General features: G+C 38.8%; 1 protein-coding gene across 8 annotated transcripts in view; it reads left to right on the top strand.

The window, feature by feature from the left end:
* The window catches only part of LOC132387335 (echinoderm microtubule-associated protein-like 5), a 199,617-nt gene that overhangs the window by 140,007 nt on the left and 31,760 nt on the right, over positions 1-27,850 (top strand). For 5 of the 8 annotated variants that reach the window (XM_059959693.1, XM_059959688.1, XM_059959701.1 and 2 more), the window contains exons 27-31: positions 9,256-9,382; positions 16,106-16,174; positions 18,928-19,006; positions 21,766-21,895; positions 26,279-26,377. In XM_059959693.1, coding sequence (XP_059815676.1) covers positions 9,256-9,382; positions 16,106-16,174; positions 18,928-19,006; positions 21,766-21,895; positions 26,279-26,377 — 504 coding nt within the window. The remainder of the gene's footprint in view (positions 1-9,255; positions 9,383-16,105; positions 16,175-18,927; positions 19,007-21,765; positions 21,896-26,278; positions 26,378-27,850) is intronic. The other 3 variants (XM_059959719.1, XM_059959710.1, XM_059959737.1) reach the window with 2 other exon arrangements.

Below are 27,850 nucleotides of genomic sequence, written 5' to 3'. Positions count from 1 at the left end.
CAGGCAGGATCTCCTTGTCGGGGAAATCCAAAGGAGGTGGAATTGTGTGTACATTAACAAAAGGTTGATGTACAAACTCGTCGGTAGTTAGTAGTCATTGTTCTGGGCAATTGAACGTGTTACAATTAAATGTTGGCCACATGACCTGCTCAGGGAGTTTACTACAGTGTTCATCACTGCTGTCTACATTCCCCTGAGCTCAAGTGCCAAGGGAGAGCTTTACTGTATCATCAGCTCTCCACAAAACGAGCATCCGGACGATCTCTTCATAATTGAAGGAGACTTCAGTTATGTTAACCTGCAGGATAATTTACCAACATTCCACCAACTCATCACCGTGGCCACTAGGGGAATAAACAGGCTCAACCATGTTTATACAAACAGACACACAGTCGGCCACCCCATTAACAGAGAAGACACAGACATCAAGGAATATTCCCCATCTGTCACCAGCCACATCAATAAGTGTGTAGACGTGACTGGTACCTCAAGAACAGTCATCCCATGACCCAAGCAGAAGCCGTGGCTGAATGCAAAGGAACTAAAAGTCCAGGATGCTGCCTTCAAGTCTGGAGACAGAACAGTTCTTGGAGCACCCAGGAAAAACCTCATCTTAGGCTGTCTTTGCCCTCTTGAATCTTACACAGGAAGGAAAATATCACTACTCACATCCCTCTGTACATTGCAAATTCAGGAGCACCAGTCTAACAATGCTTCCCGGTATATGTGGCTGGACATCAACTACACGAGGAAAAACAGCATTGACTAGTGAATCCTTCCTCCATCATGCTCTAAATAACTCTTGCACGTGCTTCAATTAATGCAACACAATGCCAGCCGCGAAAGCTACCCCCCTCCCCCCAGGTGAGCAGCCATTGTCTGTAACAGTGGCAGACGTGAGAAGGGCTCTGCAGAATCAACTCTTGTAAGGCAGCCAAGACACACGACATCCTAGACTGAGTACTCAGAGAGTGTGCACATCAGCTCATGGACATCTTCAACACTTCATTCATCCAGGCCTGCTGTCCCCACGTGCTTCAATCAGCCACCATCTTCCTTGTACTGAAGAACTCTACAGCTTCAGAACTAAGTGACTACTGCCAGTGGCACTGATGCCAATCATCATGAAGTGCTTTCAACAGCTGGTAATATGACATATCAGAAACTCCCCTCCTGCCACACTGGACACTCACCAATACGCTTAGCAAAAGAACTGCTCTCCAACAGATACCAGAGCATCCGTCATGCACCTGGCCCTGGCACACCTGGCACAGCAAAGACACTTATGTCAGAATGCTCTTTCTGGATTTCAGTTCAGCATTTAACACTATTGTCCTACAGACCTTGGTGAACTAACTCCTACTCCTTGGTCTAACTTCAGTTATACAGTGATCAATCTTTCCAAGGGGATTTTCTAATTCCAAAATTAATATTTTTACCTGTCTCATTGCACAGGGCCAGATCTAAGACAGCATGTTCTCTTATGGGTTCAATAACATACTATTCACAGATGCATTTTCTGAGGACCTCAACACGGCCTTCACCAACTTGCTTTACCCAATTCAATCTGAAAGTCAAACTCTGTTCCATTCATACATGCATTCGATATCTCTTGGTCTATTGCTTGTACCGTTGTAATGTTATGATTTGGCAGCCTATATTTTCCCTTTATTATTCCTAATTGCTACCAAGATGGATTCAACATTCAGCACTTTACATCTTGTATCATCTCTCATTATTGCCCTGATCTCATCCTTAATTAAGAGTAGTGCCCCACCTCACTTTCCTTTCTGCCTTTACACTCATTGCCCTTTTAGAATCTACTGATCTCAGTGACCTTTGCTTTTGGTATTAAGTTAGATGAATTACATTAACTTTTTAAGAAGTGCAATTAAGGAATGTGAATTCTGAACATAAATTATGTATGTTATTGATTAGTCAAAATTTTCATTTTGAAATCTCCTGTAAGATGATTCTATTGTAGTCTTGTACTAAGGAAAGCAAAATCCCTTTTCCCCACAAATGTCCAATGCTGAAATGATTGAATAGAAGTTTTGGCATAACTATACAATTACATATTTTTATTATATTTCATCAAATGCATTTAGTGAAACGGTTGCACTGAGAGTTTCCTATCAAATATATTGCCATATTACCAACAAGGTGTTTTCCTCATCTTTTAAAGATGTTTTGAGCCAATTAAATAAGTTTGTTTTTTGCTTGCATTACTTGAGAGTTGCTTAATGAAGCATCATTACACATCTCCAGTACGGGTACTAATGTTTGTGTACATTTTTAAAGAATCTTTAAAGATATCAGGGTTCATGGTTTCTACTCTCTCCCCAATTCTCCACATCATCAACAAATGTTGAAACCTTACTTTTCTTAGTCTTTCTAAAGTCCACTGAATTTAATATCCATGCTTGATATCACCTGATCCAATTGCATGTTAAATATCATGGAGATCCAGTTAGTGAAACCTTGAAGCAAAGTCAATTGCTATTTCTCCTCATTGGTGCTGATGCTTGGTGCATTTTTTTAATTAGTTTTTTTATACATTTTCTACATAACTACAGATAAAAAAAACCCAGATCAAAATGAAGGACATTGATACAGTGCAAAAATAAGCATACAATAACAATCTGATACAGAGAAAGATAATTGAAAAAGCACCCAAATTGAAGGCAAGTAAAATTAGTGTCCTCCCCAAGCCCCACAACACAAAACAAACAAAGGAAACTCCAGACCACCCACAACACAATATAGAGAATATAAATCAGGACAATCCAACCCCCAAACTGTGAATACACTTAGCAACAGAAGATATTAATGCCTACTACCAAAAGAAAAAGGAGCTGAAAGCAAGGGACCGAAAAAAAAAACCTTAGTTAGGAGGAAGGTTATGAAAGTACTCAATAAAAGGTCCCCAGACCTTATGGAACTTTAAGTCCGAATTAAGAATTGAATAATTAATTTTTTCAAGGTCCAAGCAGGCCGTAATATCATTGAGCATGTGTGGGCGGGGCAACATCTCTCCATCTAAGAAGGATTAAACGTCTAGCCAGGAGAGAGTCAAATGATAATATTCGACACTCAGACGAACGCAGACGTAAATCTGTCTCACCTCAGAAACCGAACAGAGCAATTAAAGGGTTTGGTTCTAGGTGGTGATTCAGAATATACGATAACGTTATAAAGACATCTTTCCAAAATTTCTCCAAGCTAGGACAAAACCAGTACATATGAATGAGAGAGGCCTCATCCCTTTTGCATTTATCACAAAGCGGACTGATGTTAGGGTAAAATCGAGATAATTTAGATTTAGACATATGGGCTCTATGAACAATCTTAAACTGTAAGAGGCAATGGTGAGCACAAAGAGAGGTTGTATTAACCGATTTGAGAATCGAGTCCCAAGTCTCATCAGATAAGGACGTATTTAAATCCTGCTCCCATGCCATTTTAATTTTATCCACAGGGGCACGCCGTAAGGCTGCTAATTTATCTTGAATACTTGATATTAAACCTTTACCAAGTGGATTAATGGAAAGAAAAAAGTCCATAACATTTTTCTCAGGCATTTCAGGGAAGTTAGGAATTAAAGGAACAATAAAGTGTCTAATTTGGAGATATCTAAAAAAATGAGCATTGGGCAGATTGAACTTAGCAGAGAGCTGCTGAAAAGAAGCGAAGCGATTATCAATAAAAAGATCTTCAAAATGTCTAATGCCCTTCCTATACCAAACATGGAATGCTGAGTCATACATAGTGGGTAGAAAAAGGTGATTATGTACGACAGGGCTGGAAACGGAAAAACCATGGAAACCATAACATTTCCTAAACTGAGCCCAAATACGCAAAGTGTGTCTAACAAGAGGATTAACTATTAATCTGGACAAACTACTAGGGAGTACATAGCCAAGAAGTGCAGAGATAGATAATTCTTTAGTGGAGCTCAACTCCATTGCCACCCAATTAGGGCACTCGGGTCGGCCATGGAAGAAAGACCAAAAGGTAGCACAATGTATATTGGCTGCCCAATAATATAAACGAAAGTTAGGTAAAGCCATGCCACCCTCTTTTTTAGGTTTTTGGAGATAGACTTTATTAATTCTAGAGCGCTTATTCTTCCACAGATATGACAAAATAATAGAGTCTAAGGAATCAAAAAAAGATTTAGGAATAAAAATTGGGATTGATTGAAATAAATATAAAAGTTTAGGGAGAACATACATTTTAACAACATTAATACGACCTACCAAAGACATAGATAGAGGTGACCATTGTACCAGACTCTGTTTTATAGTATATGCAAGATTGGCAAAATTTTCATGAAAGAGATCTTTAAACTTCCTTGTGACTGTAATCCCGAGATAGGTAAATTGATTATGGACTACTTTAAAAGGGAGATCACGAAATGTTAATTCTTGTGCTTCTTTATTAATTGGGAAAAGTTCGCTCTTATGTAAATTAAGTTTATAGCCAGAGAACTGGCTAAACTGGTCCAGAAGTGAAAACATTGGAGGTAAAGATGTAGATGGATTTGAAAGAAAAAGTAATAAGTCATCAGCATAAAGAGAAACTTTATGCTCAACACCCCCTCTCCAAATCCCGGTCAATTCAGGACAATTTCAAAATGCTATTGCCAAAGGTTCTATAGCCAAATCAAAGAGAAAGGGACTTAAAGGGCATCCCTGATGGGTGCCACGTTTGAGGTTAAATAACTGGGATTTCTGAAAATTCGTTAAAACAGAGGCAGTAGGACACAAATACAGCAATTTGATCCAAGAGATAAAACTTTGACCGAAGTCAAATTTTTCTAAAACTACAAAAAGGTAGTTCCACTCTATACAATCAAATGCTTTCTCCGCATCGAGAGAGAAAACACATTCAGGAATCCCAGTTGGAGGTGAATACAAAATATTGAATAGACGCCGAATGTTAAAAAAGGGAGACGGTTTTTAATAAAACCAGTTTGGTCATCAGAGATAATAGGGGGAATAACAGTTTCTAATCTATAAGCCAAAACTTTAGCCAAGATTTTAACACCAACATTAAGCAAAGAGATCGGCCTATACGAGGAACACTCTGTTGGGTCTTTACCCTTTTCTAATAAAAGAATAATAGATGCCTTATTAAAAGAGGGTGGCAATTTGCCGCAATTAAACGAGTCAGAAATACTGAGAATAACTGAGGAGAATGGTTTATAAAATTCTACGGGAAACCCATCAGGTCCAGGAGATTTCCCTGAGGACAATGCAGAAATTGCAAAAGATATTTCTTCTGATGATATAGACGCATTAAGTTTGGCTTTAAAATCAGATGAAAGCGAAGGAATATTCAGATTATTTAAATATTGATCAACAGAGATATTGTCATTCAAAGATTCAGAGGAATAAAGTCGAGAATAGAAATTTTTGAATGCGTCATTAATTTCTAAATGATCCGATGTAAAGTCTCCGTTCTCCTTCCGGAACTTTGTAATATGTTGTTTGGCTTTGGAACGCCTCAGCTGATTGGCTAGAAATTTACCAGATTTGTCACCATGAATGTAAAAGCGACTCTTACTTTCAAGAAGTTGGCGTTCGACAGGTTGAGTAGACAAAAGATTGAATTTAGCTTGAAGTTCTACACGCTTCTTGTATAGTTCAGGGTTCGTAGTTTGAGCATACAGTTGATCCAATTCTTTAATCTGGTTAATGAGGTCTAATCGATCTGCACAGGACTTTCTATTAAGATTTTCTGTATAGGAGATTATTTGACCCCTCAGATATGCTTTCCTGGCATCCCAGACAATCTGGGATGACACTTCAGGTGATGTATTAGTGTTAAAATAAAAGGTTATCTGATCCTTACTAAATTTTAGAAAATCATCATCCGATAATAAAGTCGAATCAAACCGCCAGTGTTTATTCCTCTGGGGGAGACCAGGAAAGTTTGAAGAGAGAGTAATTGGGGCATGGTCAGAAATCAGTATACTCTGACAATCACAAGAATAGACAAATGGAATGAGTTGGTTATCGAGTAAGAAGTAGTCAATTCTAGTAAAGGTATGGTGAACATGTGAAAAAAAAGAATAATCTCTCTCAGTAGGATGAAGAAAACGCCATATAAAAGAGATACCATAATTAGAGAGAAACGATTGGATAGCTAAGGCAGATTTAGTAGGTGGTCTAATAACAGAGGACGATTGATCCAAATTAGGATCTAACCAACAATTGAAGTCACCACCCAGTATAAGAGAGTATGAGTTTAAGTCTGGTAGTGAGGAAAAAAAACGTTCAAAAAAATTAACATCATCAAAATTGGGGGCATACAGGTTTGCTAGTACAAATTTAGTATTATATAGTTTACCAGAAACAATAATAAAACGGCCATTTGTATCAGATATCTTATTATGGAGTTCAAAAGGAATATTTGAGTTAATAAGGATGGAGACTCCCCTAGCTTTAGCGGCAAAGGATGAATGAAAATGCTGACCCGGCCACTTTGACAAAAGCCGGGAGTTATCGGAACAACGAATATGAGTTTCTTGAAGGAAAGCAATGTCAGCTTTGAATTGTTTAATATGTGAGAGTACCTTCCTTCTTTTAACAGGATGATTCAATCCCTTTACATTCCAGCTCACAAATTTAAGTGTACTAGCCATTATCAATTGTTAATGCATAAAAGGCAGCAGGCATACAAAAAGTCAAGCAATACAATATCAGTCTGGGAGCAGAAATGTAAACATAGATTCGTAGAATTAAAACATAAACATGTCCTGAGTAACAAAGAAAAACAATAGAAACAGAGAGTGATGTTGAAACTGGAAAATCCACCCCATCCTCGCAACCCACAACTAGACGGCTACCAAAAAAAGCAGCTAGCTCTACCAAAAAAATTAACCCAAATATGACTTCCAGATCTGTGTCATTAACAACAGTTCCGTATAAATAATATAGCAAATGGTAGCTAGTTTATGCACTGGAAAACATAATTACAAATAGGAACAACTTCTGCAGAAGTATAAAACTTAATACAAAGAAAATCAAAGGAAAACCAAAACTAACCTACCCGCGAAAAATTATAGAAGATTAAAAGGAGAGAAAAAAGAAGGGAGGGAGAAAAGGGGGAAATTCTAGGTTCGAGGAGAGTACTTATCAACCATTTACAGAAAAAAAAGGCAGCAGAACTGTAAATCAACCAACAGGGAGGCCTTCAATAAAAAACACCAAACCTCCAAAGCAAGTTAGAGTCAACTGTAGAACTCTATAGATAAAGTTATACAAGAATAAAATAGAGTACATAAGTACAATCTAAACGTCCGCAGGGAAGCATTAAGCACAGAATATCTATTTAGAAAAAATGCACCAAGTCCAGGGAGAGATTGTCTACATCCCTTAGAGTTTCAATAGATAGTGTCTGAGTTATTCAAGTAAAGTCTGAGTCCGGAAAAAAATACTTTTACTACGAGAGGTACTTATCCACCTTTTTAGAAGGTCCGACCGGGTTCCAAAGAAGAGTGGATCGCCGGAAGACTTCCAACAAATGCCTCAGCCTCCTTCACTGACTTAAACCACTTATATTCTCCCTTAGCAAGCATAATTTGGAGGTCGGCAGGATTGCGAAGCGAGGGTCTAAATCCACGATCGAAAAGCACTTTCATCACACCTTTAAACTCAGCATGCATCTTCAAAACCTGGGGGGCATAATCATCCACAAAACGAATGATTGAATTTCGAAAAGCAAAAGTTCCTCTGTGGTGCGCCTCCATAATCAAATGGTTTTTCACCTGGTATTGATGAAAGCACAAAATTTCCAGTCGTGGGAGTGAGCCCAACATTGCGTGGGGAACGTAGACCCTGTGTGCCCTTTCAAGCTCAGGTGGAGTCGGAAAAAATTCTTTCCCAAAAATCTCACAAAGAAAATCGGAAAAATCGGTGGCCTCTGGCAAACCAAGAATTCATAAATTGCAATGTCTGCTCTGGTTTTCAAGATCCACCATTTTGGAAAAAAGTTTACTATTCTTCTCCTCTAGGCTGGAACAGAGGGTCTTGAGGTATTCGACGCGGCGTTTTAAATTATCAGAGGTCGAGTCGATGCGAAATAGATGCACAGCATGTTCGTCCACTCTAGCGCTGATCCCATCCAATTTGGCATCCAGCTGGTTGAAAGAAGTTCTAAATTCCCTTAAAATATCTTCTCGGTGTTGTTCCAGAGCAGCGATAATCTCAGTCGGCGGAGCCGTAACTTCCTTTTTCCCGGATTTAGAGCTTCTGATAGACAATATAAGATAGATGTGTTCACAGGCAAGCAAAAGAGACCTAATAAAATTCCTAACTAAGGTTTAAGAATGTAGACATATAGTGCAAAGATAGGGAAAATAACGGAGCAAAAGTTCGAAGCAGCTAAGCCATCGCCATCTTACCGGAAGTTGCCCGCTTGGTGCATTTTACTGCAGGTAACTGTTTCTAAACGTTGGCTGAATTAGCTATGTGCTGGAGTGGCAGGAGACCGCAGTTGAAATGAGATGTGCACTTAAAACTGAGAAAACTGCTTACTTACATCAGTTGGAGACACAAAATTCCTGTCCTTATGTTGCTTAAACCAATAGTTATAAAAGGTTTTATTTTCAAATAATTCAAAGCATTTCAAGTTTTCAACAAATTGATGTCTCTTACCAGTACTCAATTAAGTTATTGTGATTCTGTATCAGGTTTTCCAATTATGTTTCATAATTTGATCATGAAATATGCGTCACCAATAAACAACTATTTTCCATCAGTTAATTTGTCATAACCGTCAGTGTTTATGCTCCAAAATATACATAATATATACAGTGCAGGGGTGTAATCTACACAAACCAAACAGATTAAGAAGTTCAATAGTATTATGGTACACTAAATGCCCTTGACTTGCTGTATGTATGGTCTTTTTTGGATGCGCTTAAGTTAACTGACCCCCACCCACCCTTGGGGAAATGTATTATGGTGAATTTCAAGGCTTGAACTAAATCAGAAGACCCAGATACTGAAATATTAAAATAGTGGTTCCTTTTCTAAGTTCTAGAATTTTTAGATATCAGAGGAGATTAAGTATACTAGTTTTTATATACCTTTAAAGTCAGTGATTCATCCAATGATTAAAATAATATTTTTCTTGGAAGGCAAACATTTTCAAATAGTACTTTTCCCCCATCTAAAATTCCTTTAATATTACATGTATGTTTCCATAATGATTAATGTATAGTCTCTGACTATGTTATAATTGTAGGTTATGACAGTGATGTTGCCCGGGAAAATGATATCAATTACACCATTAGGGCCTTTGCAACAAATCTCCGGCCGATGTCTGGAATCAAGCCTCATCTACAACAGAAGGAGCCTTCCCTAGAAGAAAGGTACTTTTAATGCACTTTCAGAATAAATCCTAGTTAGTCTAGTTAGTTTGGTTATGCTTTTGGAAAAGACAAGTGCAGCGTAGTAAATTTTCTTCCAGACTTAAGGAGACTTCTATTGCCTAATTTAAAATGTAGTTTTTGTATTATTTAGAGAAAATAAGGATTAGGCACAATCAGCATACACAAAATGATGGAGGAACTCAGCAGGTCAGGCAGCATTGATGGAGGGAAATGAACAGTCAATATTTTGGGTCGAGACCCTTCATCAGCATTGGAAAGGATGAGGCAAAAGCCAAAATGGGGGGAGGGAGAGGAGCACAAGCTGGTGGATAATAGGCGGATCTAGGTGAGAGGAGAAGAGTAGGTGGGTGGGGAGAGAAGTGGAAGGGAATCATGCAAGAAGCTTAGAGGTGATAGGTGGAAGAGATAAAGGGCTAAAGAAGAAGAAATCTAATAGGAGGGATTAAAAAGAAGTGGGGAACCAAAGGAAGGTGATGGACAGATCGTGAGGCTGTTTAGGGAAAGAGAAGAGATGTGGGGGGCCACAGGAATGAAGGGGAGTAATTATTGGAGGTTAAAAAAAAATCAATGTTGGTGCCATCAGTTTGGAGACTACCAAGACAGAATATGAGGTGTGGCTCCTCCAACCTGCATCTGGTAGTAGAGGAGGCCATGGACAGACATGTTGGTGTGGGAATGGGAAGTCAAATTGGAATGAGATCCTGGCTGTCACAGTAGATGGAGTGAAGATACTCAACAATTTGTTTCAGGGCTCGCCAGTGTGAAGGAGGCTGCACCAGGAGAACTGATTGCACAGGGTTTCCTTGTCCTCAGCCTCCATACTATGAGCCTCTTCATCTGACATCATCCTCCACAACTTCTGCCATCACCAATGGGATCCCAACACCAGGCACCCTATCACACCCACACCCCACAATTGCTTCCTGTGGAAGTTGCTTTCTTTGTTTGTTGGTTTGTTGTTGGTTTCACTTGTTGGTTGGCTTGTTGGTTCAGCATTCCCCATTAATCTCTCTTCTGGCACTTATCCCTGCAGCTATGCTAAGTGCTACACCTGCCCCTAGCCACCCTCACCACCATTCAGGGCCGTAAACGGTCCTTCCAGGTAAGAGAATGTTTCACCTGTGAACTTGTTGGGGCTCTTTATTGTGCCTGGTGCTCCTGGTGTGCGCTCTGCATTGGTGAGACCCAATGGAAATTGGAAGACCACTTTGTTGAGCATCTTTGCTCCATATGCCACAACAGCCAGGATCTCCCAGTGACCATCCATTTCAATTCCACTTCCCATTCCCGCACCAACATGCCTGTCCACAGCTTCCTCTACTGTCACTATAAGGCCAAGTGTAGTCTGGAGGAACAACACCTCATATTCCATCTTGGTAGTCATCAACCTGACATCTTCAACATCAATTTCCCTAATTTGTTTTTCCTCATTCCTGTGGACCCCTGATCTCTTCTGTTCACCTCCTTCCACATTCATGACCTGCCCGTCATCTTCCTTTGGTTCCCAACCTCCTTTCCTTTATGCCATGGTCTACAGTCCTTTCCTATCAGAATCCTTCTTCTTCAGCCCTTTGCCTCTTCCACTGTCACCTCCAAGCTTCTCACATCATTCTCTCTATTCATCCCTTTCCCCTCTCACCAGGACTCACCAATTACCTACGAGCTTGTGCTTTTCCCCTTCCATTCACCTTTTTGTTTAGACTTCCGCCCTCTCTTGCTTTCCAGCCATGGTGAAGGACCTCAGCCTGAGCTATTGACAGTTTATTTCCCTCCTCTGATGCTGCCTGACCTGCTGAGTTCCCCCAGCATTCTGTGTTGCTGAAGATGCCCAAAGCTGCAGAATCTTTTCTTTCCACATTACCTACATATTTTCATTTGACTGTTTCAGCGTAGCTTTGAAGTTGTACATTTACCTCAGGCTAATGTGTACCATTGAATAGTGTTCTCCAATCTTATGTTAGGTTTGTTTACACAGAATTCAGCTTTCTTGAGTGGGTTCACCTGAACTGCCTTGAGTTAGTAAGATTTAGCTCATTTAATGGCCTTTCCTAATAAATACATCTGAGATTAACTATTAGTCTCTTATGTTTAAAGGAAAATATCTCTTTAGTTTAAGGGGAGTTTTGTTCTTTTCACGTCATTCTTCTAATTAGTTATTCCACTGGTGACTGTGCCCTCTGCTGCAACTAAAACTCAGTAGTGGTCTTGTCATCAATGACCAACTCTGAAATATCCTCCATAAATCTCAACACTTCTATCCTACTCTAAGAGGCTTATTAAAACCACTTGTTTGAAAATGCCTGTGGTAATCTGCTCTGGAATCTCCTTCTAAGTCTTGGTGTTAAATTTTGTCCTCTGTTTCTTGAAAGCATCAAGATATATTATTACATTGAATGTCTTTACAAATCAAGATATTGCTGGTGGTAACATTAACATTGCAATTATAAAGCTTCTCATGACGAAGTTGATTACTATATACTAAGTCTGCTGAGTTTAAAATAGATATAGGAGCAGAAGTAGGCCATGTGTCCTATTGTGTACGCTCCACCATTTCATCATGGCTGATACACCCCTCTCCTCTCCAGTCTCCTCCCTTCTCACTGCATCCCTTCATGACCTGACTAAACAAGAATCTATCAACCTCTGCCTTAAATATACCCAGTGCCTTGACCTCAGCCACCTGTAGCAACAATTTCCACAGATACTCTGCTCTCTGGATGAAGAAACTCCTCTTCATCTCTATTCTAAATGGACATCCCTCTATTCTGAGACTGTGTCTTATGGTTTTAGATTCCCCACCAGAGGAAACATCCTCTCCACATCCACTCTATCTAGACCTTTCAACATTCGATAAGTTTCAATGAGATCGCCCCTTATTCTTCTGAATTCCAGTGAGTACATGCCCAGAGCCATCAAACACTTCTCATATGATAAGCCTTTCAATCCTGGAATCATTTTAGTGAATCTCCTTTGAACCCTCTTCATTGTCAGCACATTCTTCCTAAAGGGCCCAAAACTGCTCACAATACTCCAAATGAGGCCTCACCAGTGCCTGATAAAGCCTCAACATTACACCATTGCTTATATATTCTAGTCCTCTCGAAATGAATGCTAACATGATATTTGCCTTCCTTGACAGCAATTCAATCTTCAAATTAACCTTTGCGGACTCCTGCATGAGGACTCCTAAATCCATTTACACCTCCAATTTTTGAATTTTCCCTCCATTTAGAAAATCGTCCACATACTTTTCACTTTATTCCTACATAGCTCCTTTTACATTCTTGCCCAATTATTATCTGATTCGTGCTCCATTGTATCTATGACTAAAATAAATTAATTTCCACCCATTTGTTTCAGAAATTAATTTAAGGAGTAGAATAAGACCATAAGATATAGGAGCAGAATTAGGCTATTCAGCCCATTGAGTCTTCGCCATTCCATCATGATTGATCCCGTCTCCCACTCAACCCTGTGCACCTGCCTTCTCGCCTAGCCCACCTAGCCATCTTCTATGTCTTAGGTACTAAAGATTAGTCCACCTAGCCTTTCGAGCTTTTCATTAAGATCAATGCCAATATTCAAGCCATTCCCTTATGTCTTTATCCTTATCAATAATGTCCAGAGATTAATCCATTTCTCTGTACTTTGTGAACCAAATATACATTCCACAAGTCAGTTTCACCTTAGAAACTCAGCAATTTTAAATTATTTTGTTATATGTTTTATTTTGTTTAATTAATGGCTTTACTAATTCAATGAATGTTGTCAGATTGTCAACAGTTTCAGTTTTATTTTTTACTGTCATGCCTTGCATTACCATACAGTTGCTAGCCAGATATTATCTCCATACATTATTGAATGCAGATTATGAACCAGCAGCAATTATGTCTAAAACAGCAAAACTACAGTACTTGCTCGGAGCATTTATGTCTCTTTCCTTAATTTCAAAAAGCTAGTCCAGCTCACACTACAATCCTTTTATGTGAGATTGCAGCATACTGATAATGAGTTGGTATACAGTTTTCTTCCTATCTTCTACATACTCTAATTTATAATCTGATTTTTAGCCTCTGGTTCCATAGAGAAACCTGAAGAACCTGTTCCGATCTTTTGCATCTGACCTCCCACTCTTCTCCTGAACTTGATGAACTCAGTGGCAGCTTCTCATTGTGTTGAGCTGCAGGGCCAGATAGGCTTCATATATGACCCCTCAATTTCACAATGGCCCATTGCCCTGACCTTCATTAAAAATGTGAATGAGGCTATGTGGTTTCTTTGTGTTTTCTTTCAATTGATATTTATGCATCTATCATTTTAGGAGGTAGAAGTTTTTAGAATGCACTCTAAAAAATGATTACTTAATTTCTTTGAACTATAAGCAAACTGTTTCTAAATCCTCCAATCAATAGAGGCATTTAGAAAGCAAGGGGTAAAAAAAAGCCTTTTTGCAGCACAGGTCATCAAAGTCCTTCACAACAATCCAAGAGCACAACCACAGCTTTCATTGCCTGCGGTTGTGTGATTTGCAACAGAACACATTTGGTGTTGTGTAGCTATGCTTTTTCTGTAGAAAGTGATGCAAGCCACAGAATGTTTTGAGCATAATCTTTCCTTATCACAATAATATAGCTACACTTTAATTCTGTTCTGAATACAATAACATGCTGGCAAATGGTACTGCATAGTTTAGAGGCTTTTGTAATTTACATATGGATTACTCGCAAGTGATGGACTGGATATATTAAAAACACTGTTGTTTGAGCTTTTTCAGTGTTGTTTATAAAACAATACAGTTTGCACGAGTGTATAAAGAACGTTTTTAGTATAATTCAGTTTTATAACACTACCCATCTCCATTGATTGATAAATGAGTTTTTAGCAGAGAAGAAAGTTTGCAGCAGATTTGAAAGGAAAGTTATTTCTCTTTATAAAATCCTTGCTCAGGTTCCAGCTGTGCCTAGTTTACAGACTATGCCCAATGCAGAATGCTCAAGTTGATTTTTTGGGGGGTAAATTAAGTTTAAGTTCAGAAACAATATATTTTGTTACATTGAATTTACTTTTATTAACGCTGTAACATCTCTTTGACTTTTGGGACTTTGAGACCTGTTATGAGAGCAGCAAAATTGCTTTGCTGTTTAGTGTTTTTGAGAATAAGATGTTCCATGATATTGCTACGTATGTAGCTTTGTACTGGGTTTCCAATGCATAAGATCTTGAAAAATAAGTATTGTATTAAATTAAAAACGCAGCCTTTTGTAAAATGTTTTTCTTTGTGCTGCAAAATTGCATTATGTAGGAAAAACTAATTTATGTAAAGCACTTTGAGGTGTTTCGATATGAATTGCTTTACATAAATACACATTTTTATTGTGGCCTCATTATGTTCCTCATCTCATAACAGAAGCTGAAATTTCCCCATAGTCTATTTTCAAACTTTTCTGCTAATTCTTGCTCATTCCCTTTTTCTGTGTGTCTTGCTTTCTCTGAAGGCAGGGAATAGTCAGGTAAGCACTCCTAAAGCAGGGTACACCAGTCTGTTTTACTTTAAAGTTAATAGTTTTGTTAAATGGCTGTAATTGAAACATTAAATCCACATCAACAAGATGTGGATTCCATGTTTTCATTGCTGAGGCTTCTCAAATCAACTGATGAAATATATTTTTCCCTTGAAATAATGGTTGTGAAAAATGGGCAGGTTCAGCTCCAGAAAGCTTTCAGACAGGAAGCATCTTGATTGAAAGCTCATGCATAAGTGCATTAGAAACATGGCTCCAATCAATCATTAGGCAGCTGTGATGGTGTTCCAGCTGCTGTTCTGTATGGGCCAGGTCATCAAGTATTCAAATACATTGCTGAAGTATCAGAGCATGACTTGTATGTTGAAAATATCTGCACCTGCAATTTTTGAAGCTTCTTGGCAAACCAAACTGAATTTGAATGCCTGTTCTTATTATTACATGACAGTGTCCGCAATTCATTTCCTTTAAATATTGACCATAATACATTTTGATTTCTCTAATCTCCAATCATTAAAAGCTTGTGTGAGTGAATATAATTTTCTGTATGTTTCACCCATTTCCTATGAACTCTCAGCTATTATTTACATTTAATTGCCACCTTTTCTGAAAAGTAAATGCTGCAGATATCAGTAGAAAATGAGCTTGAGCCAGGACCCTGATTCCTTGCAATAGATTATATTTGTTGAGTGGGCTCAGTGGAGAATGAGCTTGTGCAGGAGTTAGACAACTGCCACTAGTTGTGGGATCAGCGGGAAGTGACTGTGCTTTGAGAAGAAAACTGTAAACATAAAAATATATGACTTGACTACTCCGAGAGATTTTCTTCATGAGCTACTGAAGTTATAGCTGTCCATCGTTTTTTCTTTTAACACTTCTATGTTTATAAATCTTAACATAAATTTTAACTCAGCATGCCTAAGTCCCGGAATTTGAAGACGGGTATATTTGCTGTGCTGTTCATTGTTTGACTTGCATATGAATGTGATCCTGTGCTGGACTGTATCCCAAACACTTCAGAGGCAATAGGAAAGATCTGGTCACTTTTAGTGGTTAACAGTAAATCCTCAATTCAGTGGCAAATGCTCTCAATTTATCACTTCATGTCTAAGCAGTTTGTTTCCGAGTTGATCAATTTCTATTTGTTGTGACAACTATAAATATGAATTTCTAATTGCAGTTTGATGACATCATTTAATAATATATTACATTTATTTTTGGCTGCGGCTGTCCTGTCAAGGGGTTCGAGGTAATTGCACATTTCATTCTTTATTTGTTTTTTTGTATTGTGCATTTACTTTGATGTTGAGCTGTCTAAAATAACACGTAATTTGCATATTAGTTTAATCTAATGAAGCACACAATGAAATAACTAAAAAACATTTAAATAAGCCAGACCATACACATCATTAAATACTTCTCTACTAATTAATGATGTGGAATCAGGGATTGTATTTGACCAATACAAACTAACAGCTTTGCATCCTCAGTCATATTAGTTTATGCAAAACACGTCACATTAGTTTGAATTATAATCCAAACACACTGTCCCGTATAGTTCTGTAAAATAACAGTGATCTACATTTCCCTACTTAAAACCTTTGGGATTTCCATATGAACAATATTCCTGATGTTGTAAGCAATGATTCAGCACTTCCAAAGGTGCTGGGTTGTTCATACAGAGCCTGAAATTGCAGCAGTTCCCCACCCCTCACAGTGGGGAAACCACACAAAAACCAAGCACTACGGTGGATTTGCCACATGGGCTGCTTCATTATAATTTCAGTGGCAGGGAACAGTTTAAAGGAAATGAGGCAGATTTTTTTTTTGTGTGGGTGAAGCTATCTTCTACCCATCACCAGCGAACACACAGGGCCGATCCACACCACAGTCTGTCCTTGAAGAAAGGAGCTGGCTGTGGGCCTGAAGATCATGCTGGGGACTCTACATTAGACAGGAGCCTCGGACCCTGTATTATTAACATCCAACTTAATAGTCCCTCCAGCTAAATGTTTCTGAAAGTAGTTGCAGTATGCTATTTGTAGCATTTTGTTGTTCAAAGTTAAGCTCCAATTCAGGACAATAAAATACTACATATTATTTCTGTAAGGTTACAGCTACGTGAGCTCTGCTAAGTGTTTTGTGGGATGGTTTAATTAGTAATTAATCAAATTAGTCATATCCATACAGGGCATCCAAAAGAAGAAAATGAAAAAGATATTTTTAAAGAAAGTGTGTATTCGATAATATTGTGTACTCCCCGTACAAATTGTACTAATCTACCTGAATTAGCATTTGATCATTTTCCACACATCAGTCATAACATGAATGAATGGGTGAGTACCAGGATGGTAGCAAACCATATTTTTAAGAGTTTGCAGATATCATTTAACAGCACGTAAATGTGGCATTGCCTGAAGTGATATCTGAAAGCATACATCTTAACTGAACTAAATGCTCTGATTGATAGATTTACATTGCAATAGTTGAAGAAGATTTGAATAATTCATCCATCTGAATCTGTCTGTATTGCATTTTCAGAGGAAGTAATTTAAATTTGATTCCTATTGCCTTCAAATTAGGAAAATATACTTGCAGATGATAAAATGACTCTCTTTGCCAAAAAGCAGCCTCGGCCTCCATTTTTACTCAACTCGGCTTTGCAAGTGGAGCAAGGATGATTATAAAGCTATACAAATGGAAGCAGGCCATTCAGCCTACCACACCAGTCATTAATCTCAGATTTTAGCACCTGGTCTGTAGCCTTCTGTGCCTGGGTGATTCTAGACACTCTTAAATACTGCCAGCAATTCTGTTTCCGCCATTCTCTCTCTCTCTCTGACAGTGCATTTTAAGGTCAAAGCAAATTTATTGTTAAAACACATATACAGTACATTATCATATTCTACCTTGTGATTCATTTTCTTGCAGGTATTTACAGGAAAAAAGAAATGCAATGGAGTTTTATGAAAAACAATGCATAAACAATTAAAGACTGATAAACAGCCAAAGTGCAAATGAAGACAAATTACAAATAAAAATAAGACTGACAACCTGCGTGTAAAGAGTCTGTAGGTAGTAGAAGCAGTTCAGAGTAGTGGTGAATGAAGTTACCCTTGCAGGTTCAGGAAGGATCCTATTAGTTGAGGGTAATAACTGTTACTGAACCTGCTGGTGACGAATCCACTTTCAAGGTGAAGAAGGTCCCTGTCAGATACCCAAATCCATAAATCTGTTTCCTTCAGTTTTACTCACCTCCAATAAAGGGAAAAAATTCCTCAAGTGTACACTACTTGTACTTTTAAATATTTCAGTCAAGTCCCCTCTTAACTTCCTCTTCTCCAGGGAGAAACAAATCTAGTACCTCTAATCTCTCCTCATAACTAAAATGCCCCAGCTCAGCCTACATCCTCTCTGGTGCTTTGGTTTTTTGATTGTGGGGAAAAAAGACTAATTGCAGTAAATTAGGTGCTTATGAAAGTGAGTGATGTGATTCACTTTTGCATAAGAAAATATAATAAATTGCAACTTAAAAAAAAAATGAAAATCATTTCTCTTTGGCCTTTTCAGTATAACTTTAATGTGTCCACGTGGACACGGAGCAATTGGTGGGAAAGCATTGAATCTCTGTTGTTCTTATGTTTTTATGATTTCTTGTAAAAAAAATTGTAGTACTGAATGTAGCAGCCATGAACATTAAGATTTTTTGCACTTACTCTTCCTTTGTATATTTTTATAATGAACGGAGACTAATTTTGAAATAAAAAGACTCAAATTCCATTACAGCCATTTGTTGGTCTAAAAATAAGATCTAAGGGGTGCATATCACAAAATTGTTCCCGTATTTCCAGTGCAATTTTAGTTTTGCAATGTAAAGCCTTCAGTTATCTACAATTGAAGAAAAAAATTATTTGTGTTTGTTTGCTGGTATACAAGTTAAATTTATTTAAGTCTGGAATGGGTGACAGACAGGCTTTTCTTATTCACAGTTATTTGTTTCAGACCACCTGTTAGTAGGGCTCTGCCTCAGCCTGAGAAACTACAAACCAATAATCTTGGGAAGAAAAAGAAACCTATTGAGGTATGTGACCGAAAATGTGAAATTAATCTGGATTTTCACACCTTCTAAATGATGAGAATGTTAGAGAAACATTGTTCATGATCTTTCAATGGTTAGATGGAATACGTTATAGAAGATTAGGAAGAGAAACAAGTGATGTTGCTGGTGATTAGGATCTGGTCAGACAGCAACAGAATGTTAATTGAAGAGTTTGATGAATTGCAAGTACCTGGGGAGAACATATGTGCCTCTGTGTTGGAAGTGACACACAGTTCTACTTGCTCTGAATCATGAACAACCCCAAGCGAAGTAGCCATGTAAAAGGGGCCTGGGCCAGGAGTGCCAATATCATGCCCCTATCACAGAAAGGCACCGCCAGAAAAAAAATCACGGAGATGTAAAAGAGCAAACTTTCTGTGTGGTTTTGAATAAGTAAGTGAGTTGAGAGAGAGAGAGAGTGTGTGTGTGCGAATCATAGTTGGGAGTGGGGTGAGTGAATGGAAGTGGGAGTATCTTGATTTTGGTCCTGAAACTTAAGAAAATTCACACCAAGTTTTTCTTAATTTCCCATCAAAGAAAATCAATTATCGTTATCTACATTGTGAGGTGCATTTATTAGTTTTAACAGGTGAACAGGCCAATTAATAATTAATAATAAAAGCAAAATAGGAACAAGCAAACAAAATGTATAATGCCTGTCCCACTGTCATGTAAAACTCGTTTTCCTTATGTGCAGTTGGAAAGAAAAGTTATTGACTGGAACCATTAACCCTGGTCCTCTCTCAATAGATGCTGCCTGAGCTGCTGAGTGTTGCCAGCTTTTCACATTTTCAGTTTCTGCAAATATTTCCCTTGGGAGTAAAATGCAGTTTCCCTTTCCCATTGTCATTCACAAATAAAGGATATTCAGACAATGTATGTAGAGCTAAGGCACACACATGTATTATTTGATCAACTCTGTGTTAATATCAACAGTGCCTTGTAGAAGTATTCAGCCTCCAAACCTTTGTTCACATAAATGGGTATTACAACCAGAGATTTTGATCAATTTAACTACAAATTTTTATTTGTGAATCACATGTTCCTTTTCTCATTGTAGAACCCAAACAACAGGGAAATTGTAAAGCATGAAAAACTAAAAATTCAACAACTGAAATGTTAGCAGTTCAAATGTATTTATCCCCCTTTGCTCAGTACTTAGTTGAACCAGCAATTGCAGCCAGTCATCTTTTGGGACAAGTCTCTATTAGCTTTACACAATGAGATTTGCCCATTCTTCCTTGCAAAGTTGCTCAAGTTTTGCCAGGTTAACTGGGAACCGGTGGTGGACAGCAATCTTGAGGCCTTGCTAGAGATGTTCAATCATGTTATGATCTGAACTCTGCCTGAGACATCCTGCTGGAAGACAAACTTCCTCCCCAGTTTAAACTTTCTGGCGGAAGCCAGCAGATCTTAATCCAGGATCATCTTCCCATCAATCCTGACCAGATTTTCAGTCCCTGCTGCTGAAAAGCATTCCTATAGCATGGTGCTATCTCCACCGTACTTTACAGTGCAGGTGGTGTTACCTGGCTGATGCAGAGTATTACATTTACACCACATGTACCACTCAGAGTTCAGGCCAAAAAGTTCCACTTTAGCTTCGTCTGACTACAAGACCTTTCACATCTTTATAGTATCTTCTGAGTGACACTTTGCGACATCTTTACTGGCAAGGATATGCTTTTTTTTAAAGCCAGGGCTTCTTCCTTGCCAATCTTCCATAAATACCCATTTTTGTACAAGGCCTTGGAGATTGTGGAGCAATGAACTTTATCTCCAGTTGCAGCCACTGACTTCTGCTGCTCACTCAGAGTGGCTGTCGGCATCACAGTAGCCTCTCTTACAAGTGCCTTTCTTTGCCGGCAGCTAAGCTTAGAGGGACAGCCTGACCTAAGCAATGTAGCTGTGGTTTCATATTTTTTCCACATTTTAACAATGAACTGCCCTGAGCTCCAAGGTATGTTCAGTGGCTTTGAGATGGTCTTGTACCCTTCCCCAGATCTGTACTTCTCTATTCTCATTTCCCTGACATGTCCTGAATGCCTTTTTATCTTCATTTTGGTTTGTTCTGTTGAAAATTGAATTGACTTTATTTCTTACCTCCTTCATGTATGTTACATCTCTGTCTAAATGTGCAATGTGCAATTTATAGTGATTTGTAATGAATAGTATTTACAACAGTCGGTATATGGAAATATAATTGTATCAGTATGAATTAATCTGTCGGATGGCCTGGTGGAAGAAGCGGTCCTGGAGCCTGGTTGGTCCTGGCTTCAATGCTACCAGAATGGTGGAAACTTACAGAGAGAGAGAGGGATTTATTCAGGTGATTCTCCAATTTTCTACATCAACAAATTGAGTGAGTTGGTACGGTAACATACAGCATTGTACCTGAGAAAAGTTAGCGCAGTAATTACAAAGGGGATGAATACTTTTTCAGCCTTACAATTTTTTTTTATTTTTAGTTAATTGTTGACAAGATTTGGAATTTTTCTTTTGATTTGACATGATGCACAATGTTTTGTGGATTAGTTTACAAAGTCCTACTTCAATATATTTTAAATTTAGAAACTAAGACCATAAAATATGGAAACAGTTGTGGGGGCTGAGTACTTTTTCAAGGCACTGCATTGTTTATCAACTTCTCAGAAAAAATGTTGGTGAGATACAGAGATTTTGAATGCTTTTCCTTCATATACCCAGATAGCATTTTATAATAACATTCTTTTATTTGGCAGGACCTCACACTGGTTTTGGCATTTGGATATCGTGGTAATGATTGCAGAAACAATGTACATTATTTAAATGATGGTATCGATATCATTTATCACACAGCATCGGTTGGAATTGTCCACAACATTGCCACAGGTAGAATAATTCTCTATTTGAAATGCATTTTAGTTTTGTGTTTTTAAAAAAATCGATTAGTTACACTTGGCATTTTTAAAAGGGTGAATTGCTTATTTGAAGCTTATTAATAATTCATATAAATGGAATTTGGTTGGGGGTTATGATTTAGGATAATTTTTTTAAAGAAATGTAGTCCTACCATTTTAAACAGAGCATTTATAGAAAACTTAATTCTACAAAAATAATGACCTTAAATATCCTTGGGACCAGAGAAGACAGCATCATTGTCACAGATAGCAAACGTTGTTATCATAAGTGCCCTTTACTGAGGTCTGATATAAGCTGTGTCACTTTAAGCAATTCAGCAACATCTGTATCTCATTTCATTGTGATTGCCTGTTATTAACTATCAAGTGTCTAATGTCTGTTTGAAATCAACACTTTGCAGTAAATGCTCCTTCACTCTATGTTAATTTCTCATGAAAGATGCTCAAAGTTAATTATTATTGAAGTTTTGTCAATTTTATTTGGACTGTCTGATAGGTTGTAGATATTGCCAAAGCCTGAAGAATGTGGATCTTATATTAGCACAAATACAGAATAGTATGGACAACAACACACACAAAATGCTGGTGGAACACAGCAGGCCAAGCAGCATCTATAGGGAGAAGCGTTGTCGACGTTTCGGGCTGAGACCCTTCGTCAGGACTGAGGAAGGGTCTCAGCCCGAAACATCGACAGCGCTTCTCCCTATAGATGCTGCCTGGCCTGCTGTGTTCCACCAGCATTTTGTGTGTGTTGTTTGAATTTCCAGCATCTGCAGATTTTCTCGTGTTTGCTTTATAGTATGGACAAGATGCTTTAAACCAAGATGTCTTCTCTTAAGAAGTGGAAATTGTGCATTGTATTTCTGTGCCATTTAGGAACAGGGAGTTCTTGACATGCACTCCAAGAAAAGGTGTGTGGAGAAGGTGATTGAAATGTAGTCAGAACCTTCTGCCTCAGCATCATTCTTTGTAGAAGTCCTGAAGTCTAGATCTACTGGTGGTTTCATCTTCTACCTGTGTGATTGAAGCCATATAACCATTTAACAATTACAGCACGGAAACAGGCCATCTCGGCCCTTCTAGTCCATGCTGAACGCTTAATCTCACTTAGTCCCACTGACCCGCACTCAGCCCATAACCCTCCATTCCTTTCCTGTCCATATACCTATACAATTTTTTTTAAATGACAAAATCGAACTGCCTCTACCACTTCTACTGGAAGCTCGTTCCACACAGCTACCACTCTCTGAGTAAAGAAGTTCACCGTCATGTTACCCCTAAACTTTTGCCCCTTAATTCTCAACTCATGTCCTCTTGTTTGAATCTTCCCTACTCTCAATGGAAAAAGCCTATCCACATCAACTCTATCTATCCCCCTCATAATTTTAAATACCTCTATCAAGTCCCCCCTCAACCTTCTACGCTCCAAAGAATAAAGACCTAACTTGTTCAACCTTTCTCTGTAACTTAGGTGCTGAAACACAGGTAACATTCTAGTAAATCTCCTCTGTACTCTCTCTAATTTGTTGACATCTTTCCTATAATTCGGTGACTAGAACTGTACACAATACTCCAAATTTGGCCTCACCAATGCCTTGTATGATTTTAACATTACATCCCAACTCCTATACTCAATACTCTGATTTATAAAGGCCAGCATACCAAAAGCTTTCTTCACCACCCTATCCACATGAGATTCCACCTTCAGGGAACCATGCACCATTATTCCTAGATCACTGCATTCCTACTGCATTCCTCAATGCCCTACCATTTACGATGTATGTCCTATTTTGATTATTCCTACCAAAATGTAGCACCTCACGCTTATCAGCATTAAACCATCTGCCATCTTTCAGCCCACTCTTCTAAATGGCCTAAATCTCTCTGCAAGCTTTGAAAACCTACTTCATTATCCACAATGCCACCTATCTTCGTACCATCTGCATACTTACTAATCCAATTTACCACCCCATCATCCAGATCATTAATGTATATGACAAACAACATTGGACCCAGTACTGATCCCTGAGGCACACCACTAGTCACTAGCCTCCAAGCTAACAAACAGTTATCCACCACTACTCTGTGGCATCTCCCATCCAGCCACTGTTGAATCCATTTTACTACTTCAATATTAATACCTAACGATTGACAGACAGACATACTCTATTGATCCCAAGGGAAATTGGTTTTCGTTACAGTGGTACCAACCAAGAATAGTGTAGAAATATAGCAATATAAAACCATAAATAATTAAATAATAATAAGTAATTAATGCCAAGTGGAAATTAGTCCAGGACCAGCCTATTGGTTCAGGGTGTCTGATGCTCTGAGGGAGGAGTTGTAAGGTTTTATGGCCACTGGCAAGAATGACTTCCTATGACGCTCAGCGTTGCATCTCGGTGGAATGAGTCTCTGGCTGAATGTACTCCTGTGCCTAACCAGTACATTATGGAGTGGACGGGAGTCCTTCCTAACCTTCCTTGCGGAACCTTATCAAAGGCCTTACTGAAGTCCATATCGACAACATCCACTGCTTTACCCTCATCAACTTTCCTAGTAATCTCTTCAAAAAATTCAATAAGATTTGTCAAACGTGACTTTCCATGCACAAATCCATGTTGACTGCTCCTAATCAGACCCTGTCTATCCAGATAATTATATATACCATCTCTAAGAATACTTCCCATTAATTTACCTACCACTGTGGTGGATCCAGGCAGATAGCACAGACTTCCAAATGCTATCCACCACTTGTCCTGGGAAATCTGCCCACTGAGCCTGGATAAACAGCCCCATTGAAACCAATAAGGTGATAACTATCACAGGAACAATTAGATCTTTTTTAATTTGGTAATTTTAAGTATATTTGATTGCTTTAAAGTGTATGCTTTGCAGTGTATTATTATTAGTGTTATTATTTTATTATTTTCCAATGCTTTCCAGGGTGTTTTTAAACATCTGTAATGTCAAAGTGGGTCTGATTGGAAGAACAGTATTGCCAGTTATAAAGATCTTACTGGGAATAAGCCAGTTAATCTGCCCCACTTTCAATGAGATGGAGCTGAGAAACTGGGAGTTGTCCTCCTCCCAGTGAAACATTGAACCTGGAACACGCGGTCCAAGGGCAGGCAGCTGGTAGTTCCAGGCTCATGGTCTGCCGCATGGTTCGGTCTTGGCGGGTAAAGTGGATGTCCATAGAAACATAAGCAACCCATAACTGAAGGCCCAGCATGAGTAAATACGTATCCTAAGGGCAGCTGAAGGGCAGTTGTTAGAGCAGTGGGACCATGGTGCTGAAAGTGTTCTTCAGAAACACTGAGCTGAAATGGGGTGTGGGAGACATGGTTGTGTCTTTTTGCAGGGAAGAGATTTCAAATGAGTGCATGGAGATAGCAGTGGTGCTGCTATAGAACCATCTAAATCCTGTAACAATGGATAACAGCACGGTTATACTTCATGGAGACCATCATTAGGGAGAATCCTCAATACAGAAATGAACTGAATTGACTTTATTTCTTACATCCTTCACATACATGAGGAGTGACGAGCTTTACGTTACGTCTCTGTTTAAATGTGCAATGTGCAATCACAGTAATTTATAATAAACAGAAGAGTCAATGTAACTTAGATATACCCTCAAATCAACGTGAGTTAATCAGTCTGATGGCCTGGTGGAAGAAGCTGTCCCGGACCCTGTTGGTCCTGGCTTTTATGCTGCGGTACTATTTCCCGGATGGTAGCAGCTGGAAATTGTGGTTGGAGTGACTCAGGTCTCCAGTGATCTTTTACACACCTGTCTTTGTAAATGTCCTGAATCATGGGAAGTTCACAACTACAGATGTGCTGGGCTGTCCGCACCACTCTCTGCAGAATCCTGCGATTATGGCACAGTTCCCACACCAGGCAGTGATGCAGCCAGTCAGGATGCTCTCAATTGTGCCCCTGTAGAAAGGCCTTAGAATAGTGTCAGTATTGAAATCAGCATGAACTGAGATGAAGTATGTCCATAAGGTGAATTATAAAGAGTAGGTTTTCTAACAGCAAATTCAGGTATCAAGGCAGGAATGCATTATTAAAATCTCAGCAACTTAAAAGTTGACATCTTTTTAAATCTCAAAATGTTGTCACTAAACATTTGTTTATATTGTTGTTGCTGTTTAGCTCCAGCAATCTTGTGGTGAATGGAAAAGCAGTAGTTGAGAAGCTTTATTTACTGTGGAATGTGAGAAATAGTATATACCGTAAAAGTTTGACTTGAAGTTTCTCCTAACTCTGATGTTTTTTTTTGCGTTTTGTATGTCAAAAAGTATATTAATTAACTATAAATAATTTTACTTTAAATCTACTTTAGGTATTCAGTCTTTTTATCTTGAACATACAGATGACATCCTGTGTCTAACAGTTAACCAGCATCCCAAATTTCAGAGGATAATTGCAACAGGACAAGTAGGTATGTATTAAAGTAATAGAATAAATTTATCAGCACCAATATTTCCCATGGTGTGTTTCGTTGGTGCAGTAATATTTTCCAAAACATTAAATTCACATTGACCAACAGAGTATTTTTTCTTTTGAAGTAAGTATTTCACAGCACAGTGCAGTGTGCATAGGAGTGCAGAATTAAACTTGGTTTTACCAGAAATATGCAAAACATCCCATTAAAAATTATGAAGGATATTGTCCTTGAAAATGCTAAACAGTAAGTTTGCCAGAATGACAAATCGTTAATGATTTTCCTTCCAGAAAATTACGTTGACCTGGTTTGATTGCATTAGACTTCTCTAAATCACTAACCATTTTTCCACAATTAGATTAAATGGTCTACAGTTACCCATTTATTGTCTTGCTCTCTACTTTAGCAAGGGTATGACAATATGATAACTATTTACATACTTCTTGTGATCCAAACTGCTCGATTCTACCTCACACTCAAGATCCCAAACCTAAGTGTCCCTGTTCCTGCCCCACTGGGCTTGTGTTTGCAAACTTCAACTCCATTTTGTGCCCCTTGGTTCAGTCTCTTGCAGCTTGTATCGTGACACTTCACATGCCATCCATCACTTCAACTTTCAGCATCCTCACTGACCCTGGCCATCTAGTCTCTGTACATTTCCATCTCCCACAAGGAAAGTCTTAAGGTTTTCTGCTTCTTCCCGACTTCAGGTGATCCACCCCCTTCTCTCTTTCTCCATTCCTATTCTGGCTCCTCTCTTGCCCCTCCTACTTTCCTCACCTGCCAATCACCTCCCTCTGATATCCCTCCTCCTCTCCTTTATCTTATATCCTATCAGATTCCTCCTTTTCCTCTTCTACCTATCAGCTCCCTATTTCCAACCACCCCACTCCTTCACACCTACCCATCTTCTCCCTCACCTGGTTTCATCTATCACTTGTCAGCTTGTACTGCTTCCCCTCCCCTACCTTATTCTGGCTTCATACCCCTTTCAATCGACTACTTATTCCTCTCCCTGACCTGCTGAGTTTCTTGGTATTTTGAGTGTGTTGCTCTTAACTTCAACAGTTTTACTTTCAGTTCCTCCAGACCAAAGATGCAGCCAAGGACCCTCACAAGGGCCCCAGATGTGCCAGCCGTTTCATCAGCTGTGTGGAACAATCTGTGTTTCAAGCCTACACCAGCAACATTCCCAAGCTGCTTCTGCACTACAACTGCATTGGTGCTGCTTCCTGCACCCATGCTGAGCTAATCAATTTCATCAACTTTGCCTCCAATTTCCATCCTGACTTGACTTCTCTGTCCCTATCTGACAAAGTCTACTGCCATCTTTTACAAACCTACTAACCCTCACAGTCATCTCGACTGTACTTCTCCCTACCCTATCCCTTCTCTCGGTTCCTTCACCCCCACTGCATCTGTTCTCACGATGAGGCTACCCTACGCTCCACCAAGGTAACAAGAGTAGAT

This window comes from Hypanus sabinus, chromosome 2 (genome assembly GCF_030144855.1).
Source record: "Hypanus sabinus isolate sHypSab1 chromosome 2, sHypSab1.hap1, whole genome shotgun sequence".
NCBI classification, from domain to species: domain Eukaryota; kingdom Metazoa; phylum Chordata; class Chondrichthyes; order Myliobatiformes; family Dasyatidae; genus Hypanus; species Hypanus sabinus.
The sequence above is the reverse complement of the archived record's forward strand: the minus strand, read 5'-3'. Positions and strand labels throughout refer to the sequence as shown.